The sequence below is a fragment of the Puma concolor genome, chromosome A2 (assembly GCF_028749965.1).
Source record: "Puma concolor isolate L17-30 chromosome A2, mPumCon1.1.hap2, whole genome shotgun sequence".
Taxonomy (NCBI): domain Eukaryota; kingdom Metazoa; phylum Chordata; class Mammalia; order Carnivora; family Felidae; genus Puma; species Puma concolor.
Window position 1 is genome coordinate 118,423,025 of NC_141668.1, and position 22,987 is coordinate 118,446,011.

General features: G+C 47.2%; 1 protein-coding gene across 3 annotated transcripts in view; it reads right to left on the reverse strand.

The window, feature by feature from the left end:
- The window catches only part of HRH1 (histamine receptor H1), an 85,263-nt gene that overhangs the window by 48,652 nt on the left and 13,624 nt on the right, over window positions 1–22,987 (reverse strand). Inside the window, exon 1 of one of the 3 annotated variants that reach the window (XM_086697423.1) lies at window positions 12,575–19,732. The exons of the other annotated variants lie outside the window; for them this stretch is intronic. Within the exon in view, the coding sequence (XP_086553549.1) occupies window positions 12,575–12,602 (28 nt within the window). The 5' untranslated portion in view covers window positions 12,603–19,732. Of the gene's footprint in view, window positions 1–12,574; window positions 19,733–22,987 lie in introns of those variants that run through there. 3 annotated transcript variants of the gene reach the window in all.

A 22,987-nucleotide genomic window follows, 5' to 3' on the forward strand; every position in this document is an offset into this window, starting at 1 on the left:
ACCACCCTGGACAATATATCACTCTCTATCACTTCTAGGGAAAACAACTGTCATAAAACACCTCATTAATACCATACTTGGGGCATGGCCAATTTTACTCCAACCCGCTAATGTGTGCCACCTGTCTATCTGCATTTGTGCTTGGACAACCCAGTATCAAACCAACAAATTTGAGGACCAGCTCTTCTTTCCACGTAGCTGGCCCACTGCCCTGTCCTCAGGAGCCCTGAGGTGAGCAGACTGGGGCAGCTATTGGGACAGTGTGGGAGACGACTGGGTCTCTTCTCGTTACTGGGGTGGTAAACATTGGGGCTTGAGTGAGGACCAGGGAAGGGGCCCTTCCAGTCTGGTCTGGTCATGTTCACTCGGGGGCCAGGTGGGTGGGTTTCTGGAGCCAGGGTTGCAGAATGACATTTTGCTCAGTGTCCTTTGGGTACTTACGTCCCCCCTTGGGACCTGCAAGGCAGGACTGGGTGTTCCAGGGCCCTGGCTAAATGCCATTTGGATGACACCCTTCTGCCAACATCCATAAGGTTTCCCAGAAACCTCCTGTACCGCTCCAGAAAGGCTCCTGGCTTTCTGCCTACACACAGTCATTCTAGAGACACATGCTTCCTGCCTGTCTCTCCCCTCAATTACCTGGCTTTACACTATTCTCACTCCCCTAGTGGTTGTTTTTCACACAGAAAAAAGTATGTCTGTATGTTTTAAGATGATCATCATAATATCATTCCATGTGAGTAGTTAACTTCTGTCTCAGAAAAACAACAAATTGTTATATGTCATGGACTGCTAAGGTCCTTTGAGAATTGCCAAACTACCCATCCACTGATGCCAAGTGTCTCATTAGTGGCCTGGCTAATATCCACTGAGTGCTAACTATGTCCCAAGCACTATGCTAAGAGCTTCGTATGTATTTGTTTATTTACTTCTTCTTGAGGCAGATAGGTACTATTATCCTCCTAATTTCTCCACAGATGAAGAAAGTGAGTCACAGAAGCCTTCAGTAACTGGAGTATGAATGCAGAGCCATGCTCTTAATCATTGGGCTGGTCTACAACATGAACTTGAGGGTGTCCCCTGGATCCAGAAGGACAGCAGATTTATCTGACAGTAAAGAATCTGGGTTACAGTTACACACGAGCCATGTGACCTTGGACAAAACACCCCACCTCGCTGAGCGCTCTCTGGCATCTGTGCAATGGAAACAAGACCTGCCTGCTCACTCAAAGGGTTTCCGTGAAGGTCAGAAGAGATCACTGATGTGCAAATACTTCGTTTCTGCCGAATGTACGCACGAAGGGACAGAGACGAGTGGACAAGTCCAATGCCACCCCTGCCTTCGGGAAGCATTTAGGATCTTATAGCAGAGGAAAGGCAGAGCAGACACGCATTTTCTTCTGTGGACTTCTGCACACGCTCGGGCGAAATGTCTGAAGCACTGTTGGGGCAGCTACCAGGAATGCACTGTGTGATCGAAATAGGGGACATCCCATCTTTGGGCTTCACCCTTCTTAACCCCAAAATGAGGGCACCTCAGAGGAGATCCCTTTCTGTTTGAATGTCTTCTTATGACTTTGATCTTGTTTCTGAGTTAACATATTTGTGAAACAACAGACACCTCACGTTAGGGGTTCTTGCTGGCAGGAGCAAATAGCAATGATGTGTCAGGTATGAATGGCCTCTTTATATGCAACATCAAGGGGTGGTCACTCCCAAAGTAATATTTAAAGATGCATTTTTGTCTCTCCATAAATATTGTATTCTAATTTGAGATCTTGAGCCTGGATGTTCCTTCTCATCCTAAACTGAGTACTTACTTCCCCTTTGCTCTGACTCCCTAGCCTCCAACATTCACCTTGCAGAATATATTTTCTTTAAAAATGTTTTTAATGTTTATTTTATTTATTTTGAGAGAGAGAGAGGGAAGTACAAGTAGGGGAGGAGCAGAGATAGATGGAGAGAGAGAGAGAGAGAGAGAGCGAGAGAGAGAGAGAGAGAGAGTCCAAAGCAGGCTCCGTGCCATAAACACAGAGCCTAATGTGGGGCTCGAACTCATGAATTGCGAGATCATGACCTGAGCCAAAGTCAAGAGTCCGACGCTTAACCAATTGAGCCACCCAGGCATCTCCAGATTGTAATTTCTTGTCTAAGCTCCTTTGAACTTGAAACTAGTTTAGGGGGAAAACACTAGGGGCACATGGTTCACACTTGGAAGAGGAAGAAAGAGAAGAGGGGACAGGACTACCCAGGACAAGATGACGAGATGTTTCCATCTCTCAGCAATGCTTCCAGCCCTTCTCAAGCCCTTCCTCTGGGCCCTTTGGTCACCTGGAGGTAGGTGGGTGGATCACAGCTATGGAAATCAAAGCAGAGAGGCAGCATGGCTTGTCCATGGACCCCAAACACGCCAACAGTAGACCAATGTTCCTCCCACATTTTTCCCTTCTTCCCAAACCCTGGCACTCTGCAAAGTCCTCCTTCTTGCCCAACATTCATAGGAACAATTGTGGGTCACAATATGTCAGAACATCTGCTCAAGAGGATTCCTGAGAGCTGCTGCTGATCCCCTTACCCCAGGTGGTAGAAGGGGGCTCGAGAAAGATACCTTCCCACAGGAAGGAATCACCTATCACCCCATTCTCCTCTGGGCTCACAAATGTGTTTTGGTCCTGGCTCTGCCATCCTGCCACTGGTTGACTTTGAATAACTCACCATCCTTCTCTGGGCATTGCTTTACTCATCTCTAAAGTCAACAAGCATGCAGCACAGTCTGACAGAAGGGCTGGGAAGGTGCAGATGACTAAGCCAAGAACCTTACTTCCATGCAGAGGAATAGGTCAAGTAGGGGTCACAAGGACTTTCTATGCCTGAAGCTCAGGCACAGACACCAGGGATGGGGGAAACAAGTGAACCAGGGGGACTGTGGAGACCTGGCATCTGCATGTTGCCAGCAAAAAAACACTTTAAAGATACATTTTCAGTTGACTTTCCAAATGGGTAATCCCAATTTCTTAGGGGCTCCCCGCATTTGTGTCACAGGAGACAAGAGACTTTTGGTTTGCTAAGATCATTCTGTTGCCACAAGGAAAAGATATCTTTGTCCTCAGTGGCAAGCAGGGCTCACGGTAATGACCCTGAGGTTGATTCATTCCAGGCCTTTGGGTCCTCCTATCCCCCCTACCCTGAGGTTTGGGAAGAAGCCAGGTCTGGAATTACATAACCCTGAGGGTGAATGGAAGGCTAATAAGCGCATGATCTGGGGTGGCCTCTAGTCAACTAAGCAGGAGAGGAGCTAGGATGGCTCTTGCTGGAACAAGCAGGAAGCCTTCTGGACCTGCAGGGTCAGGAATCCCCCAACATGAGCTCTAGATGGGCCTACTTTACAGATGAAAACACTGAGGCTGAGAGAGGGAGAGTTTCAGACACGAGGGCAAACAGGCTGGGCCCTATTTGGGGCTACATGTGGGATGCCCTTAAACAGCAATGATACTATTACTACTGATATTCTACATTAGTAGACTAATGGGCCCCTTTCAAAGCATGCTCTCTTTTGACTCTTGCCTTTGCTGCTCACAATGACCCAGAGAGAATGGCAGTGCTGGAATTTAGCATTCCAGTTTAGCAGAAGGGGAAACTGAGGTTCAGTGAGGGGGAAGGAAACTGATACATTAAGTACCCCCTATTTGCCAGATGTTTTTGCATTGCTTTGTTCATATATATATATATATATATATATATATATATACACACACACACACACATAAATACATCTGTGCCCAGAGTTAGAAAAAAATGATACTAAAGAAAATAGAGTACAAAATTAAACGGTTGGGACTACACCAAAATAAAAAGCTCATCAACAAAACAAAACAGCAACCTAATGGATGGGAGAAAATATCTACAAATGATATTTCTGATAAGAAGTTAATGTCCGAAGTATATAACTTATACAACTCAATACCCAAAAAAACAAAAAATCTGATTAAAATGGGCAGAAGACATGAACAGACACTTATCCAAAGAAGACATCCAGATGGCCAACAGACACATGAAAAGAAGCTCAACATCACTCATCATCAGAGAAATGAAAATTAAAACCACAATGAGGTATCACTTTACACCTGTCAGAATGGCTAAAATAAAAAACACAAGAAACAACAAGTGCTGGTGAGGATGTGGAGAAAAAGGAACCCTTGTGCACTGTTGGCGGGAATTCATAGTGGTGCAGCCACTGTGGAAAACAGTATGGAGGTTCCTCGAAAAGTTAAAAGTAGAACTACCATATGGTCCAGGAATTCTACTACTGGTTTATTTACCCAAAGAAAACAAAATCACTAATTCGACAGGATCCATGCACCCCTATGTTTATTGCCGCATTATTTACAATAACCAACATAGGGAAGCAACCCAAATGTCCACTGATAGATGAATGGAGAAAGAAGATGTGAGATACACACACACTCAACAGAGTATTACACAGCCATAAAAAAGAATGATATCTTGTCATGAGCAACAACATGGATGGACCTAGACAATATAATGCGAAGTGAAATAACTCACGCAAAGACAAATAATAAATGATTTCACTCATATGTGGAATTTAAGAAACAATACAAAGAAAAAAGACCAAAAAAAACCCACAAAAAACAGACTCTTAAACACAGAGAACAAACTGATGGTTACCAGAGAGGAGGTGGGTGGGGGGAGGGGTAAAACAGGCGAAGGGGATTAAGAGTACACTTATCTTGACAAGCACTGAGAAATGTACAGAACTGCTGAATCATTACATCTGAAATTGTTATAACACTGTGTTAATTGTACTTCAATCAAAAAAGAAAAAAGAAAGGAAAAAACTAAGCCCATTCTCCCAGCCACTGAGATCTTATTCCCAGAAGCACTTCTGTTACTAACATCCTGTGTCTCCTGCACCAAACTATGTGCACAGAAGCATAAGTGTTGACATAAACTCTTTGCTCCTTCCTTCTCCCTCCCTCCTTCCCTTTCTTTCTTTGTTTTAAACAAATGGCCTTTGAAAGGCATTCTATGTCATTTCATATGAATTGGAGTCACTCTTTTCCACAGTTGCAGTGCAAGACATCTATGGCTATACGGTCCTTTATTTAACCAATATCTTATAGGGGGCATTTATGGTTATTTCCAAGCTTTTGCCACTTCAGACTGTCCTCGTACAATCGCTGATTCACCTGGGCGCTAGTCCTCTGTAGGACGGACTTCTGGAAGTGGCATCGCTGAGTCGAAGGATTTGTGCATTTAAAATCTCGTAAGATCCAAAGCGCTCTCCGTAGGCTGCACCCTTTGCACAGTATTAGCAACTTCTGAGGGTGTCTGTTTCTGCACAACCTTGATAACAGGATGTCTTGTCTAACTTTTAAATCTTTGCCATTCTGGTAAGTTGGAGTGATATGATCATAGTTTAATTCACAATCCTTCTAATAAGAGAGGTTGAGCATCATTTTACATGATTAAATGCCTTTTGTAATCCCCCCTTTTCTGTTCATGTTCTTTGACTGTTTTTTTTTCTGTGGGGTTGACCTTTCTCTTATTGGTTGTAAGGACTCCTTATATATTAAGAAAATAAGCTCATGTGTGGGATATATGTTTACAAATATTTTTTTTCCAGGTGACTTGTCTTTTGACTTTGCTTATAGTATTATAATGAAGACATTTAAAATTTTTAGGTGTTGGAATTTACCAAACATTTTTGGTGCATCTTTGTACATTGTACTTAGAAAGGCCATCTCCACCCAATTTGAGCTTATTTTAAAAATCTTTTATCTTCTTCAAATACTGGTATTTATCTTTTTTTTTTCATTTAAGTTTTTGATAAATCTGGAATTAATTCTGGTGAAATGAGTGAGTTGAGGTGCAACTTAGTATTTCCCAGGCAGCTCTCCAACTGTTCCAACACCATTCACTGAGTGACGCGTCTTTTCCCCAGTGATTTGCAGTTCCACCCTACATACACATTACATTCTCCTAAGTATTCAGGTCTACTTCCAGGCTCTTCTGTGTGTCGGGCTGCCTACCTGCTCTGAAGCCAAGCACTTTCATGCATGACCACATTAACCAAAGCACACCTGTGGTGCAGGTGAGGCTACCGGCAGATCTTCTAATCTGTGCTACTTTATTTCCTGTAACTGGTGCTAATGCTCTCTTGACCCTGGGGATGGGGGATCAGAGAGGCCCCAGATCCTGGTCCCCCAAGATAGGGGGACACCCCAGGCATAAAAGTCAGCCTCTTCTTCCCCTCCACCCACTTAGGGGCAATGAATGGTTATCAGCCAGCTCCGAGCTGGATCCCAGCTTTCTCAAGGGAGAAGAAGTTTGCCCTTGGGTAAGTTATCTCACCTCTCGCAGCCTCAGTTTTCTTCTCTGCAAAATGACAATAATAATAATAATGCCTATGTCATGCTTCCAGGATTCGGTAATCTGGTAACGGACAAAAGTGCGATAGTAAAAGCCACAGTTTTGACTACTAAGTGCACCGCCACCATGGCAGAGCTGCTGTCCTTTGTTCTCAGGCCAGCAATGTCCGTCACTTTGATTTATCAGAGCCAAGCTGTGTAGCTTTCTGAAAGCTGGTTAATAAATCTGAAGTTCTGGCTGTGCACACCCCAAGGGTATAGAACTCTCAAGGGAAAGTTCCTTGCAAGATGAAAGGGCCTGACCTTTGGAATGCTAAGCTGACCTTAGAGCTGCAGCACTAAAAAGAACTTAATGTACAGCCCGATCCTGCTTGGCAGGGGTCTAGGGACCCCTTAGGAGCCCCGCAAGGTGGGTAGAAAGAGCAGGAAAACTCTCTCAAGGGAAGGTGGTTGGAGGTCAAGGCTTCCACATAATACCAAACAACCCAGTGAACTGCTCCCTGGGAGTCACACGTGCTCATATCTGGAACTTCCATCTGCTTCCCCTGAGTGCTGTGACCCGGGGAAGTCAGGCTCAGAGCCCAGAAGTTGCCATAAGCAGCATCTCTCAGAATGCCCACATTCCAGAACAAGAAGGACATCCTCCTCCTCCTTCACCCCACATCAGCATGGCACCTCAGGTTTACAAACCACCATCACACTGTTTCCTGTATCATCGGAGCTCCCTAAGCTCTAAGAGCAAAGCACTAATATTATTCCCATTTTCCAGATGAGCAAACGAGGACTCACATTGAGCACACGAGTAGCCCAAAGTCAAGATGATAGGGAGTCACAAAGTTAGAACTCAGGTCTTCTCAGTCTGTAGGCCAGACCACCAGGAGCTCTCGACAAGGGCCAAAGTATCCTGTCTGCCTGGTCACCTGTTTGTTCAATAAACATGCATCCAGGGGCACCTGGGGGGGCTCGGTCAGTTGAGCGTCCCACTCCTGATTTCAGCTCAGGTCGTGATCTCACAGTTTGTAGGTTTGAACCCCGCACTGGGCTCTGTGCTGACAGCGTGGAGCCTGCTTGGGATTTTCTCTCTCTCCCTCTTTCTCTGCTCCTCCTCCATGTGTGCGTGTGCACAAGCACACATTTTATCACAATTTCTTACAAATAAAAAAACATTTTTAAAATGTTTATTCATTTTTTTGAGAGACAGAGACAGAGAGCAAGAGGGGGAGGGGCAGAGAGAGGGAATACGAAGCAGGATCTGGGTTCCGAGCGGTCAGCACAGAGCCGAACCCGAGCCCCACCTGGGGCTCGAACCCACGAACCATGAGATCGTGACCTAAGCTGAAGCTTAACCACTGAGCCGTCCATGCACCTGATAAATAAACATTAAAAATAAATAAATAAACATGCATCCAGCACCAACTTGATATCCAGCGCTGGAGTCAGTGTTGGATGTGCAGAAGCTGAGAAAACACAGTTCTCACTCAAAAGGGCCAAATAAACAAATAACTACTCTGTGACATCAACTGTAATGGGTGTACCAAGTGCTGTGCAGGGGTCAGGAAAGGAGCAATTAGCCTCTATGAATCAGGAGAGGCTTCCCGGAGGAGGCAATTGTGAGACAAAACTTGAATGATGCTTTCATCATCAATGATAAGCAGGAGTTGATTTCTTCCTCGGTGACTGAAAATGCAGGTTTCGGAGCCCCACTCCTCCTCCAGGCAATGCTCTAGACTCCTGCCCTCTCTGGCTGTACTTCAGAATTTCCAGGGATGCTTGGTAAAAATACCCATTCATAAGGCTCACACTCCAGACCCCTCAATCTGACTCTATAGTGCTAGTACCCAGAGGCACTTGAATTTTCTCACAATCCCCCAGGTTTTTGTCTGAGGGTGTATGACTGGGGCCTGCTATCCAATGAGCAGCTATTGGCAGTTTTTCCTTATGAGCATTATTTGTTTTAAGAACAGCTAAAAACAGTGGAAAAATAAAGCCAGAAGCCCCAAGGATGAACCCCATGCCAATTTATCCTACCACAATTAGTCTGATTCTCTCATTCAGGCTTCAAAAACAATATCTGGGTATGTTAGGAAAGTGCTTCCTCCGCTCCCATTAGTAATGCCTGACTTGTCAGCTTCTTATGTCTGTCTGGGAGAAAGGTGGCCCCAGAAACATGAGATGGGGAGGGCAGGCTGGGCTTTGCTGGCAGCTTTTAAGAAAGGGAGCAAAATATCCAGTGATAAAGAGCATGGAGCTAGACCACCTGTGTTCAGATTCTGCCTCTGTTGCTTTTGAGCTGTGTGACTGCAAACAAGTTACTTACCCTCTCTGTCTCAGTTTCTTCATCTATCAAGTAGGAATATAACAATAATCTCTCTCTCATAGGTTGTGTGAAGATGAACTCAGTTCACGTATGTAAACGACTTAGAATTGTGCCTGTCAGACGCAATAAATTTGCCATAGCTAGTTGCTTCCATTATATTAACATGTGACTTGGTCGTAAAAGTTGGGAGGTGAGAGGCTGGCCATAGGCTAAAACTGGGGTGGCTCTTAAACCACCAGGAAGTATCTTCTCTGGCCACCAGTTTTCATTCAGCAAAGTCCTGCTACGCTCATTTACTGTGCTGGGCACCGGAGAAAGAGCAATGAATGAGACACGGGGCCTGCCCTCAAGAGGTGCCAGGCTTCACAAAACATGAGCCAACCATTTCATCATCTGCTTCTCTGAGCGGCAGGGACCCCTCCCGGTAGGGGAACGGGATCCTCGGTGCTTTAAAACAATAGAGCAAGCTTTCCTGCCACCGGCCTTCATCACAAGTTTATTTGCAACGTCCAGCCTAGAACATAGGAAGGGGGCAGGACAAGACAAGGATCCCTAGCAATCAAGTAGAGAAGATCTTCCTTAGCAGTAGTCACCCCCATGCACACACACACACGTGCCCATGCCCCTTGTGGGCCCCTGGGAAAAGCAGGTCCGATCCTGCAGCTGTATTTGCCTAGAACAGAATTTCTCAGCCTCTGCACTGCTGGCACCTTGGGGCAGGAGAATTCTTTGGGGGGCTGCCTGGGCACTCTAAGATGTTTAGCAGCATCCCTGGCCTGTACCTTTGAAAGGTAAGTAGCACCTCTTCCCAACCCTCCCCAGGTCATAACCACCAAAATACCTGTAGGAAAAAAAGCCCAGTGGGGGCAAAATCACTCTCGGCTAAAAACCACTGCTTTAGAATCTGAGCCCCTCTGTCCAAGAGACCCCCCCCCCCATACACACACCCAGTGAGAACACAAACTTGCCTTACTTCTACAAGGAGAGGCCCAAGGGATCTTTACCTCCCAAAGCCAGCACAGTCTAGGCTCGGGTTGGCCTTGGGGATGGTTAAACTTCTGGCTTCCTCAGGCCACAGCCTCAAAAAGGTGGGTCTCAGCTGGGCCTGGACTACATTCAAAATCTTGCAAGTCTAAATTTTTTTTTTTTAACGTTTCTTTTTGAGACAGAGAGAGACAGAGCATGAATGGGGGAGGGTCAGAGAGAGAGGGAGACACAGAATCTGAAATAGGCTCCAGGCTCTGAGCGGTCAGCACAGAGCCTAACGTGGGGCTCGAACTCACGGACCGTGAGATCATGACCTGAGCCGAAGTCTGACGCTTAACCGACTGAGCCACCCAAGTGCCCCTAAAATCTTGCAAGTCTAAAGATGATGAAAGCATCAGATAGGATCAGAGTGGGAAGTGCGTTTTCCTTTTTCCTCAGGTGTCCTCTGTGGTTATTAGAAAGTTTCTGATATAATCACAATCGATATTAGCAAAGAAAAAAAGGAAAAAGTCCCTTCCTGGGGTGACCCAGGAGGGAGTACCCCAGGACACGCGTTGTGGCAGCAAAAGAGAAGACAGACATTGGGGTTAGAAAATCCTGATGCTGTCACTTCCCAGACGTGAGCCCTCAGGCGAGGGACTTCATCTCTCTGAGTATCAGTTTCTACACGTAAATGGGCACGCAGGAACACGTATGACTTTGGGAAGTTGGGAAGACTGAACAAGAAGATGTTCCTGGAAGCATTTCAGGCAATGCTTACCACATAGAAGTTGCTCAGAGCAAGTGAGCTTACACTCCCTCCCTCACCTCCCTTTTACACATAACAACACGGGGGTGCACAGAGAGGAGTAACCTGCCCAAGGTCACACAGCTGGGCTCCATTGCAGATATGCTTTAGGCCATTTCTGAATCCAAGAGGAGGAAGTAACTTTCCTTCTCTGGCATGAGTTGCTTCATTTGTGAAATTGATAGAGGGGAGGGACAGATGGGATATTATCGGGAGGCCTATCTGGCCCTGTGAACTGAGATACCACCGCACACTGTCTAAAGTGGCCGAAACGGCTAAAATTAACAACTCAGGAGACAACAGATGTTGGCGAGAATGTGGAGAATGGGGAATCCTTTTGCACTGTTGGTGGGAATACAAGCTGGTGCAGCCACTCTGGAAAACAGTACGGAGGTTCCTCAAAAATTAAAAATAGAGCTACCCTACGACCCAGCCATTGTACTACCAGGAATTTATCCAAAGGATACAAAAATGCTGATTCAAAGGGGCACTTGCACCCCAATGTTTACAGCAGCGCTATCCGCAATAGCCAAATTGTGGAAACAGCCCAAATCCCAGATGTCCATCGACTGATGAATGGATAAAGAGGATGTGGTATACATACACAATGGAATACTACTCAGTGATGAAAAAGAATGAAATCTTTCCACCTACAACCACATGGATGGAACTAGAGGAGATTATGCTAAGGGAAATAAGTCAGTCAGTGAAAGACAGACATCGCATGATTTCACTCCTATGTGCAATTTGAGAGACTGAACAGATGAACACAGGGAAGGGAAGGAAAAATAAGATACAAACAGAGAGGAAGGAAAAGCATAAGAGACTCTTCAATAGAGAAAACAAACTGAGGGTTCCTGGAGGGAGGTGGTTGGGGGATGGGTTAAATCAGTGATGGGAATTAAGGAGGGCACTTTCTGGGATGCACACTGGGTGTCCTATGTAAGAGATGAATCACCGGGCTCTACTCCTGAAGTCAAGACTACACAGTATATTCACTAACTTGAATATAAATTAAAAAAACAAAAGAGCATTCTATTAATGATAACAACTAACAGCTACCCGGTATTTGTCAGGCACCTTACATACTTTGTATCATAACCTGGGAACAGCAAGTTACAGATGAGGGAACTGAGGCGTCATATACCTGATAACGAGCTAATAATCCAGAAAATATAAAGAACATTTACGAATCAAAGATAAAAAAGCAAATAACCCAAGTAAAAATAAGCAAAGACTCTGAATGGACCTTTCTCCGAAGATCTATAAATGCTCAATAAGGACATGAAAAGATGCTCAACATCATTAGCCGTCAGGGCAATGCAACTCAAAACCACAATGAAATATCACTTCACGCTCACTGGCAAGGCTAAAATAAAAAAGACAAGTAGGTGTTGTGGAGGATGTGGGAGAAATTAAGACCTTCATACATTTCAATGAGACTGTAAAACAGTACAGCCTCTTTGAAAAATAGGCAATTCCTCAAAAAGTTAAGCAAACCCACAGTTACCATATGACACAAATTCCACTCCTACATATACATACATGGAGTGGAATTTGTGCGTGTGTGTGTGTAGCCAAGAGAAATAAAAACATATATCCACATAGAAAACTGTTCCTAGCAAGGGTGCCTGAGTGGCTCTCTCAGTTGAGCGCCTGACTTCGGCTCAGGTCATGATCTCACAGCTCATGGGTTTGAGCCCCATGTCGGGCTCTGTGCTGACAGCTCAGAGCCTGGAGCCTGCTTCAGATTCTGTGTCTCCCTCTCTCTCTGCCCTGTCTCAGCTTGCTTTCTCTCTCTCTCTCTCTCTCTCTCTCTCTCTCTCAAAAATAAATAAAACATTAAAAAAAATTTTTTTAAAAAGTTGTTCATAGCAGCATTATTCATAATAGCTCAACTGTGGAAACAACCCAAATGTTCATCCAATGATGAATGGATACATAAAGTGTGCTCCCTCCATACAATGGATTACTCAGCCACCACAAGGAATGAAATTCTGACCCCGGCCACAATATGAACGGACCTTGAAAACATTATGCTCAATGAAAGAAGCCAACGCCACCAAAGATCGCACATTATATGACTCCACTTACAGGAAATGTCCAGAAGAGGCAAATCCATAGAGACAGAAAGGGGACTGGCAGTTGCCAGGGGCTGTGGGGTGAGCCTGGAAGAGGGAGGAAATGGGGAGTAACAAATGGGTCAGGGCTTTTTTGTGGGGTGATAAAAATGTTTTAAAATTAGATCATGGTGATGGTTGCACATCTCTGTAAACATACCAAAAACCATTGAATTGTGCACTTTAAATGGGTGAATTGTGTGGTCTGTGAAGTATATCGTAACAAAGCTATTCAGAAAGAAAAAGAAACTGAGGTCTAGGGAGGCAAAGAGACTTCCTGAAACACAAGTTGGGGCTCCCACTCTCCAGACGCATGCTCTCTGGCTGACTTTCTGAAAAGAAAAAAAAGGAACCATGTGTGAGCTTCCTACATGCCATAGGCCAGGAACCTTGCATCTATTTTATTTAATCCCGCCAACAACCCTAAGGCATAGGCACTACTAGCCTCAAGTTTCGGAAGAGAACACAGAGGCTCAGAAGTGTGGAGTTACCCACCTGAGGCGCTGTCTTAAGCCAGGTTCCCCAGAAACAGAGCCAGAGGGAAGGATTCATAAGTGAGAGATGTGCCAAGGGAAGGGTCTGAGGAGAAAGCAGAAAGGGGGTGAGGGAGAGGGAGCCGAGCAGGTATCCTGCGTGGGAGTTCTGAAGTGTCTGGCACAGCCCAGGGGTGACCCAGCCAAGGCATGGAAGACGGGCTTCCAGATTCCCACACCCAACAGTCTTTGGTCCAGGGCTGAGGGGATAGGAGTGAAGGTATAAATTCTCAGACACTTCTGGATCTCTGCACTTGTGGACAAAATGGCTCATAGCCCAAGAGCAGCCCTTCAGAGAAGGGTCACGGTGTGTACCTTTGGAGGCAAAAGCACCGTGAGTTGGAGGAAGGTCACAGAGAAACTGTAAAGGACATAGGGTAGAACACCAACATTGTCCACTGCACGCACCTAGCTAGGAAATAAGGACCTGGGATTTGAAACCAGGTCTCTTCCCAAAGCCCATGAACTTGGCACCTTTCTTTAAGAGGGATGTGCCCATAGACGAGGCGGGGGAATGGACCAAACGTATGGCCCACCGGTGTGAGGAGGACAAGCTGGATCCTGAAAGAAAGGAGGACGGTGCCCGGAGGTCACAGTCTGGGTAGGACATGAACCTGAACCCAGGGGAGACAAGAGGAACTAAGTACGCGTGAGGCAGAAGGCTGCGTGACGAAGAATGCTGGCCGGGACAGGCGAACAGCATCTCCTCCCTCCAAGGCCTGGATCTAAATGCAAGCCAGCCCCCTCTTCTTGGCTTCGGGAAGCTCTGGTGTGGGGGTAGAGGGGCTAAAATAACAGAGATGCCTGCAGGAAGCAGATGTGTCTGAAAGAAGCCCCACAGAGGCACTCTTTTGGATACATCTCTTCAGAGGGAGGCTGAATTGCTGCAGGGACAGGCTGACTCCTGTCTCTATCTGTGCCAACTGAGAAGCTTCTGTGTTTAAAGAGAAGCCATAAACAGCTCATAAATCCCAGGTGACTGTGACCTGCTCCACTTACTCGCCCAGCATGAAGGGTCTGCTCTGTGAGCAACTTAGCAGGCAAAGTGAATTGATTCAGTCAAAGATAAATTCTCTACTTCTTCATGCCTGTGATGGACCTGGATGGCACTGTGTTGGGCACTGGGGGTGGAGGGAAAGAAGCAGAGGTGTTAAAATGAATCAGACAAGGTCTCTGCCCTCAAGGAGCTCATCATCAAGTAGAAGAGACAGACACAGCAGGAATCACAACACAGGGTGATAAGTGTCATGGTGAGAGTTAATGATGGGAGCATAGAGGCATAGAGCCCAAAGGAGGGACTACTCCCTCATCCTGGAGGAGCTGGGGATAACTCACAGAGGAGGTAATGTTTGAATTGGGTTTTGAAGGATGAGTAGGAGTTCACCAGGAAAAAAAAAGTGAAGGAAGTGCCATTTCAAAGTTACTCAGCTGATGGAGAGTAGGGCTGGGTTTGTACTTGACCCCATACTGTGCTCTGGAGTATATACCATTACCTTAACACTCCCATTACATTAATCTCCCAAATTGCAACCTTAGTTTTTAAAAAGCACAATAGAAATTATCCCCTTTGGGGCACCTGGGTGGCTCAGTCGGTTAAGCATCTGACTTCGGCTCAGGTCACAATCTCACGGCTTGTGAGTTTGAGCCCCGTGTCGGGCTCTGTGCTTATAGCTCGAGCCTGGAACCTGCTTTGGATTCTGTGTGTGTGTCTCTCTCTGTCCTCCCCCTGCTCACACTGTCTCTCTCTGTCTCTCAAAAAAGGAATAAATGTTAAAAAAAAAAATCAGAGATTATCCCCTTTGGAGTCAGTCTTGTCTGAATCTTGGCTTTAGCCCTCATTAACAGTATGACCTTGGGCCTAGCTAACAGTAAACACTCAATATTCATTAATTTCTATTCTCTCTTTCCTACTTGGTTATATATAGGCTCATCCTGCCCAGGTCCTGAGCCAACTTGAGACACTGGACACCGGAAGGTGTCACCAGCAGGTGGCATCTGGAACTGAAGCCAGAGGCCTGCAATACACAGCTAGCATGGTGGGGTGGGAATCACGGTGCCCATGTACCTCTCTAAACCTTAGACCCCATCACCCCACCATGCTAGCCTAGGAGATGGCTTTCAACAGGCGGTGATGGTGGTGACGTCTGGAGGTATCAGCTGAGGAGCATCTGGAAATGGAGGGCGTGTTCTGAATCATCACCATGATTTGGAGGGCACAACTGGCATTTAGCGGGCAGCAGTGAGTGAGGCCTCATACAGCAAGCACTGTCCTTTGCCCTGCCTACTTTTAAATGTTCCCTGGACTCTGTGTAGGTGGAGACACGTGTTTATAACGATCTAAATCTAGAACGCCTCCTTCCATTTACATACAAACACAAGAATTCATTGCGGGGTTTCAATCTGCTCTGAATCGTCTAATACTGCCCTGATCATGCATCGGGGAAGGTGATGCATTGTTTTGTTTGGAGCTTTACCATGGACTGAGTCACCGGGTGGCATTTGACTTGCTGACTCAACACGCCTGTATCTGCCTACCTTTGTACCCATGCCTTTACCTGATTCTAGATGTGACTGCAGGCATGTGTCTGCTTCAGAAGATCTTTGAGTGTGGGTGTGCCCAAGCATTTATGGAGTGAAACATGTATTAGTATTGCATTATAAATGGCTTTCCTCTTATGTCTCCTTTACCACAAGATTAGTGTATGGCTACTGTTACCACCACCATTTTTAATATTTGTAGGTAGATTGCTCGGTCCATGTATGAACCGCATTTCAGGATGGGAAAGAGGGTATCACGAACTATTAGCAATGAAAGAGAGCACTGGGTCTGAGGGATGCAAACCCACTGGTCTAGTCCATACAACTGGGAATCTTTCCCATTTCCTTGGGATGACAGGTAGTATAGCCTAAGGATAGGAACCAGGGTTTGGGAACCAGAAAGACTTAATTTGAAACCCAGGTTTACTACTCACAAGTTACATGACTTGGGGGAATTTGTATAACCCTGCTGGCTCTTAGCTTCCTTATCTGCAAAACGGGGTAAAATAGCCTTGTCCCCTGGGTTGTAGTGCGGGTTAAGTGAGGCTGACTGTGACAGGGCACACATTAAGTGCTCAGTAACAACAGAAGCTGATTTATCATGATGTTGTCGTTGTCGCCTATCCACAGGATCCTCCCCAGCCGGAACCCTGAGATGTGACCAGGTTTCACGTCTCAACCACACCCGCATCCTGGTATCTCCAGACACTGAGGGAGATCCATATGAACCATGGAATCAAGACACCCCTGCTGGGACCATGTTAGATCTAGGCCTGAATCAGTCCTCACACGCTACTGAATGGTTGCCCTGGGGGGGGGGGGGGAAGCATTCTATTGCCCAAAACTCCTGCCGTTTCCATGCTGGCTTTGAGCTCACCCTCCTCACTCGTCTCACTACCATTGGGGCTCTGGCATGCCCTGAGCTGAGTCTGTAGGATATGGGGACAGCCAGGTGTTGCCTCCCAGCTTCTGGCTCTGGCCTCTGAGCATCCAGGATCAGACAGGGCCCCTCTGCACTAGGCCCATGCCAGCCTCAGAGTGCTGGAGACAGCTGTGTCCTCCCAAGGTTAGGCAGCCTCAGAGCCCTCACCTAGCTCTACACAAGCCAAGTTTACAGTTCATGGCATACAAACTCTGGAGTGGGCCCTGGGAGCTGGCTTTTCTTATCACCATTCCTTTGTGGGTTTCTCTGCTCTTTCACTATCCTCTTCTCTTCTCTTTATCCCTCTCAGTAACCCCAGTTTTCATCTCCTGCTTCCTGGCTTCTGTTCTCAGAGACCCTGGGCAGGTCTTGAACCATGCATGTGGCCATCGGAGGGAAATGATTCTTTCCCCCAAGGCAATGGGAACCAGCAGAGTTGTCAGGGTGGAGATGTCCTCTCCCAGCCTCAGAAGAGCCAGAGCTATCTCTTCACTCCTCCTCTCTTTGGCTGAGTCACAAGGAATTCAGAGAAGGTGATGAATGAAATCTGGTCTTGATGAAGTGTTGTCTGAGAGTCCTGAGATAACACACATGGATTCCTGCTCTGAAGAAGTTCATGGTCTAGCTGGGAGGAGACAGTTACATAACAGATAACTATAGTTAAACGTGGTACATGTTGAGTGTGACATTTGCTCCAGAGGCTATGGGCCTTCTCAAGTGGGAAAGGTCAAGTAATTTTGCCTTGGCAAGGTGGGAAGTCTTCTGAGAAAAGTTAACACTGGAGTGGGTTATTGAAGGATGAGTAGGAGTTTTCTGAGGCCTGAGCCAGACTCTCAAGCCTCACTCCATACTGCTAGCCCTACAACTCTGGCATGGTTAGCTCATGCCTTTCTTCCTGAGTGACAATCTTAGGGGGAAAAGGAGATGGAGGAGGCACTGAGAATGAAACACAACTCTTTATGCCCAGAAAGATCCATATTTAGACTGGATCCTGGTTCAGAGACATTGACTTCTCCAGACTGTTCCCTAAACACAAAAATCAGTATTTCCCAGAGTCCCACAGAGCATGAATTTCTTAGAAAGTCCTGTATGTTACGTGAAAAAGGAGACTCCAAGATCAAATAAAGTTCAGAAACATTAGGTTAAGCAAAGTCAAGCAGATTCTACTGCAGGATTTCTCAGAGCCTTTAAAGTTAAAATAATAAGACAGTAATAATTTGTATTTGTATTTATTAATACAAATATTTACTACCATTAAAATATCATAATTTTAAAGCTTCTCTTTATTTAGTGTTTCCTAATGTACAAGACGGATGCTACACATTATCTCATAAATATTCCTGATAACTTTATGTCATTGGTACTGCCATTATTCCCATTTTGCAGATGAGACTGAATCAACCCAAGAAGTGGTGGAACTGAGATTCAAAGCCAGGTTCTGTCTGAGCTGAAGTCCTCACGTTTTACTGGGCATCGTGAATCCCTAAGAAGGGGATGTGATATGCCGCATTCCCAGACTTATGCGACCATGGAACCTCCTTCTATTGAGGGTTCCACAGAGCGGCTTTGGGAAACACTTTCTCCCTAGTGAGATTCACCGAAGGCAACAGAAGGACTTTGAGGCTGTGTTTCTCTCTCCTCCTCCCCCTTCTCAGCTGGGCCCAGGGGTCCTGAGTCCTCAACTTCCACGTCCACCCCAGGGGCTGGTGTGAGAATTCGGGGGAGTTCCCAGGGGAAGTCGAGAGCCCGGCCAGCAGTTCCTAAACTGTCCAGATCTAAATAGATGACTTCACTGGCCACGTATGACCTGCAGAAGGTTCCAATTTTTATTCTCAGCTAGTTCTAAGTGACTGCTTCAAACTTAGCAGCTGCTTCTGTCTCCTGGAGACTAGATGGGTTACAAACTTGGAATTTGTGCGACATTACCCACTGAGCAAGGCAAAGTATGGGCTGGTGCAGTGTGACCAAACAGGGCCACTGGCCAGACCCAGACCTCATCTTTCTCACTTGGACTCCAACAACACTAGCCTCTGCCCTGATGTCACCAAGCCCTTCTTGCCAGTTCCTCCCTGCTGGCAGAGTGGTCTTTCAACCAGCAGCGTTCATCTTGTTACTCCCTTCCTTGGAACTCCTCAGTGGCTCCCTGGTGCTCTGGTAGAAGTCCAAACCACTTGGTCTGATTTTCAAGGTCCTGGGAGATGCAAGAGACTTTGTAGCCACTGTCCCTTTCTCAAGAGAATACATGGATGAACAAAGAAGCTATAAAAGTGACACGCACAAGGTCTAGGCACCCTGTCCCTGAAGACAAGCCATCTCAGGGAGGGGGGTCAAGTAAGCAGCACCTGCCACATCTCCTGCCCAAATATCTTTTCTTTTGGAGACTGTTGTTAACAAGGAACAGAGAAAGCTTTCCCCTTGCCGAATAAGTAAAAAAGTTGTATTAATATGTCCCACTCGATCCTGCTTGAGACCAGGCAAGAGACTCCAGGGAGGTGGTAAAAGCAGTTCAGACATATCCCCGTTTAGGGCTATCCCAACATTGGGGCGGTGCCCTTGCTAGCCTTCATCTAAGACCAATGACACAGGCCTAATGAAGGTCCTGCACTGCTTGAAGAGCCACGAGCCCACGTTTACTAGGGAGCTGGGAGCAGAGCAGGTGATGTCTGGGTGCTTTTCGGCACTGCGTCACCTCACTCTGTAAGCTGCATATGCGCCACCTTGTTAAAACGCAGAGTCTGATTCTGCAGCTCTGGAGTGGGGCCTGACGTTCTCCATTTCTAACAAACCCCCAACTTATGCAGTTGCTGTTGGTCCTGGGACCACTCCACGAAGTGCATGTTTCTGGAAAATAAATAAAAAAAACTTTCCCGCCCACTGGGTCTCCCAGGGATGCTGAAACTTTCATTGCAATGAAAAGATTCTAGGTTAGACCAAGGGAGTCAATCTCTAATGACCTGCTTAACTCTCTAGGCATGTCCATCTCCGACCACCCCCTGCCCGTGAGCTTGACTTGATGCTTTGGCAAACCCTAACTCCTTCCGGTTTCCTGAACACACAATGCTATTTGGTTGGGATGCTATTTCCCTCTGCTGAGGCTGTACCTTCTGCCTGTGAGCTCATTTCACCTGATTGTGCTAAATTACATCCTGCTTGTCTTTGAAAAATATGCTAGTGCATCCTTAGGCTGAGATAAGTATCACCACCACCCCCCCCGCCCCCCCGCCCCATAACCCCACGGGCATCCTTACAGCTGTAGTCCTTGTGTCCATTTAGACCATAGCACATATCTTCTCACGTGGAGACTGACTGTACACAGGTCTGTCTTCCCCACCATGCTGCAGGTTCCAAAGCCTTGTCCCCCATTATTTCCTCAGAACCTAGCACAGAGCCTGGCACATAGTAGGTATGCAATAAATGTCTGGCACACTGATCTAAAGCTGAGAACATCTCCTCCAAGGAAAGCCTTTAGCAGATTCTATCCATCTTAAAGAGAAAGGGCTTAATTTTATAAACAAAGTGTGTCTACGGGTTGTCTTTTTCTGCTTCCTTCCTTGCTCCTGAGTTGAAAGAAAGGTGTGAAGTGACGAGCACAGTAATGCAGTTTGCTGATGCTCTACCTGGGTCAACTCACTGAGTCCCATGAGGCAGATCCTACGCTCAAATCCCCTTGAACCGGTAAGAAAACTGGGACTCCCAGGGGTCGCTGACCCATCACGCAGTGTGTAAACGGCAGAGCAAGTGGGGATTCCAACACGGCTCTGTACGACTGCAAGCCCTGGGGTCCTCCTCCCGAGTTCCTGCAAAGCTGCAGAGCTCCAAGTGTGCCTTCTGAATAGGGGAGGGGAGCCCTAACAGCGTCCACATGCTGTGGGAAGGCGAGGTGTGGGATGTAGTTCCAGAGGGCTGGGGCATGGAGAAGGGGGAGGAGGACCATTTCCTCGAGACAAGGTGTCCAAAGGGATCTAATTTTTGAAGGACACCTGGATGGGGAGTCTCGGTCTCCAAATGGAGCTGTTCTTGCTGCAAGACAGCAAGCCACTCATTTTTGATATCAATTCAGTGAAACAGTCAGAAGGGTTGTCGGCTTTGACTTGACAGAGATGCTGTGGGGAGGCTGTTTCAAAGGGCAAGACAATGAATGTATTGCCTCTTGAAGGGAGCAGAAGGAACGGCTAGACAAGGGATTCCAGAGTGAGTCACATCCTGGCTCTAGCCTGCTCAAGCCTTGGGGGGCCTGGGAGGTGGCTTCGAGTGGCCCCACAGGTGGTGCCCTGTGTCCCACACTCCCTACAGGAACAAAGCTTCCAATTGAGCCCAGCCAGCCTTTGTCTCCTCCATCACAGCCTGGCTTCCCGCCCCCACTCTGTTCCTCTGAGCCATCACTGCTGTAATGAGCTGGCTGAGGTGGGCCAGAGGGTGAGCAAGGGAATGATGTCCCCTCCCCCCAGACCTCCTCCAGGCCTCTCCTACTCCCCCATCTCTTGGTTTCCATGACAGCATCTGGCAACGAGGCATCTACTTCAAACTGCTGGCAGGGATGCCAGGCAGGAGCCACAGAGACACAGGCCTGGGGGCAACACAGGAGAGGCCTCAGCTGTTGAATGTCTGCTCTATGTGGGTCCAATTGAAGACTTGACATCCAGCACCTTCCTTAGGCCTCACCCCAACCAAGCAAGGAGCCCAGTGTTGTCCCATTTTTCACAGCTAAGGAAACTGAGGCACAGAGAGGGGGAAGGGACATGCTCAGGACCATACAGAGCAGAGCCAGGATTCAAACTCAGACTTCTGTGGGTCCTAAGCCCTGGCCTTTCATCACTATGCCACCCTGACTCTTGGCCAGGGGTCAGTTGTTCAGGCCCGAACCCCATCACTTGCGACAGGCCCTCGGGTGAATCCCTTCACCTCTCTGAGACCCTGCAGAATGGGGCTGTGGAGTTCCATTGCTCTGAGGGGCTGTGAGGACTGAAATAAGTTAGGGCAAGCCCCAGGCTCTTATTTGGATTTCAGTAAAGGGGTCTGTCCCTCCACTTTCAACTTGAAAGGTCCCGACTCCAGGGTGCCTGTCAGAGCAGAATCAGGGCTGCCTGAAGTCCACTGGGAGAAGTCCAACCCAGAGGGGTCCCTTGCATGCTTCCCGCCTCCCATGTTCCTGAAAATAATGGCCATCACTCACCGGGCACCCATTTTGCACCAGGGGCCCCACTAGGGCCCTGCACGCTCATAATGACCCCAGGAGGGAGGGGTGATTATCATCCTTTCGTTATAGATCGGGAAACTCGTCAGCGGCACGCAAGGTAAGCACCTCAGGAGCAGACAGGAGGCAACCTTTGCGTCCGCCTGGGTGACTGGGGGAAAGTATATCAGGAAAGTATACCATTACGCTCAGTTCTACCTTCACAAGAGACCCAGAAGCCCATTGATTCTCTTCGTGTCCACACTGTACCCTGGTCTAGGCCACCACTGGCCCTGCTTGTATGACAGCGTTAGCCTCCCTGGAACTACTCTTCCCTTCCTTCGGTGTATCGTCCACACGGCAGCCAGGTTGGTGCTTTTTACTGCACATTTGATCATGTCACTGGAGGTTCCCAGGGTCTTCTGGACAAAAGCCAGGTCCTCACAGTGGCCAACAGGGCCTTGCGTGTCTGGCCCCATGACTCTGACCTGATCCCCTACACTTGCCCTTGCATACTCTGCTCTAGCTACTCAGGCCTCCTCCCTCTTTCTAGAACATTCCAAACCACTTCCAGCCCAGGGCCCTGCTGTTTCCTCTGCCCACAATGCTTCCTTCTCAGATATAAGCATGCTTCGGGTCCTCACTCGATTCGAATGCCACCCCTCCTACCTATGGAAATGGACATCCCTCAATCTGCTACCCTGCTTATCACTTACTGCTCGTCAACACTGCATTTTATATTCATTTGTTGATTTATGTCTTGCCCGTCCCTCCACTAGAGCATAAGTATTAAGAAGGCAGGACCCTTCATCTCATTCATCCCTTTACCTTAGCACCCAGAACGGTCCTCGACAGTCACTCACGGGTTGTCTGTGGGCTGGCCTGGGGCAAAGTTTCTGGACAACCAGATACTGGCTACCTGAACTAGAAGACTGCCTCTCAAAATGCAGAATGTGAAACATACAAAGCAACCATAGTCGGTAGAAATCAGGGACAAACATCAAAAGCTATGAGATCACAGAAATGACAACACAACAGATATCACGTCACGGGCCAGCAGAAGCCAGGGACAACAGACACATGGGTGAGCAGAATCCAGGAAGCAGACTATAAGCCCCACCTGGGCAGGAATCTTCGTCTGTGGCGTATCCCAAGTGCCTAGAGGAGGGCCTGGTACATAGTAAGTGCTCAGTAAATGTTTATTGAATGAATGAAAGGTGC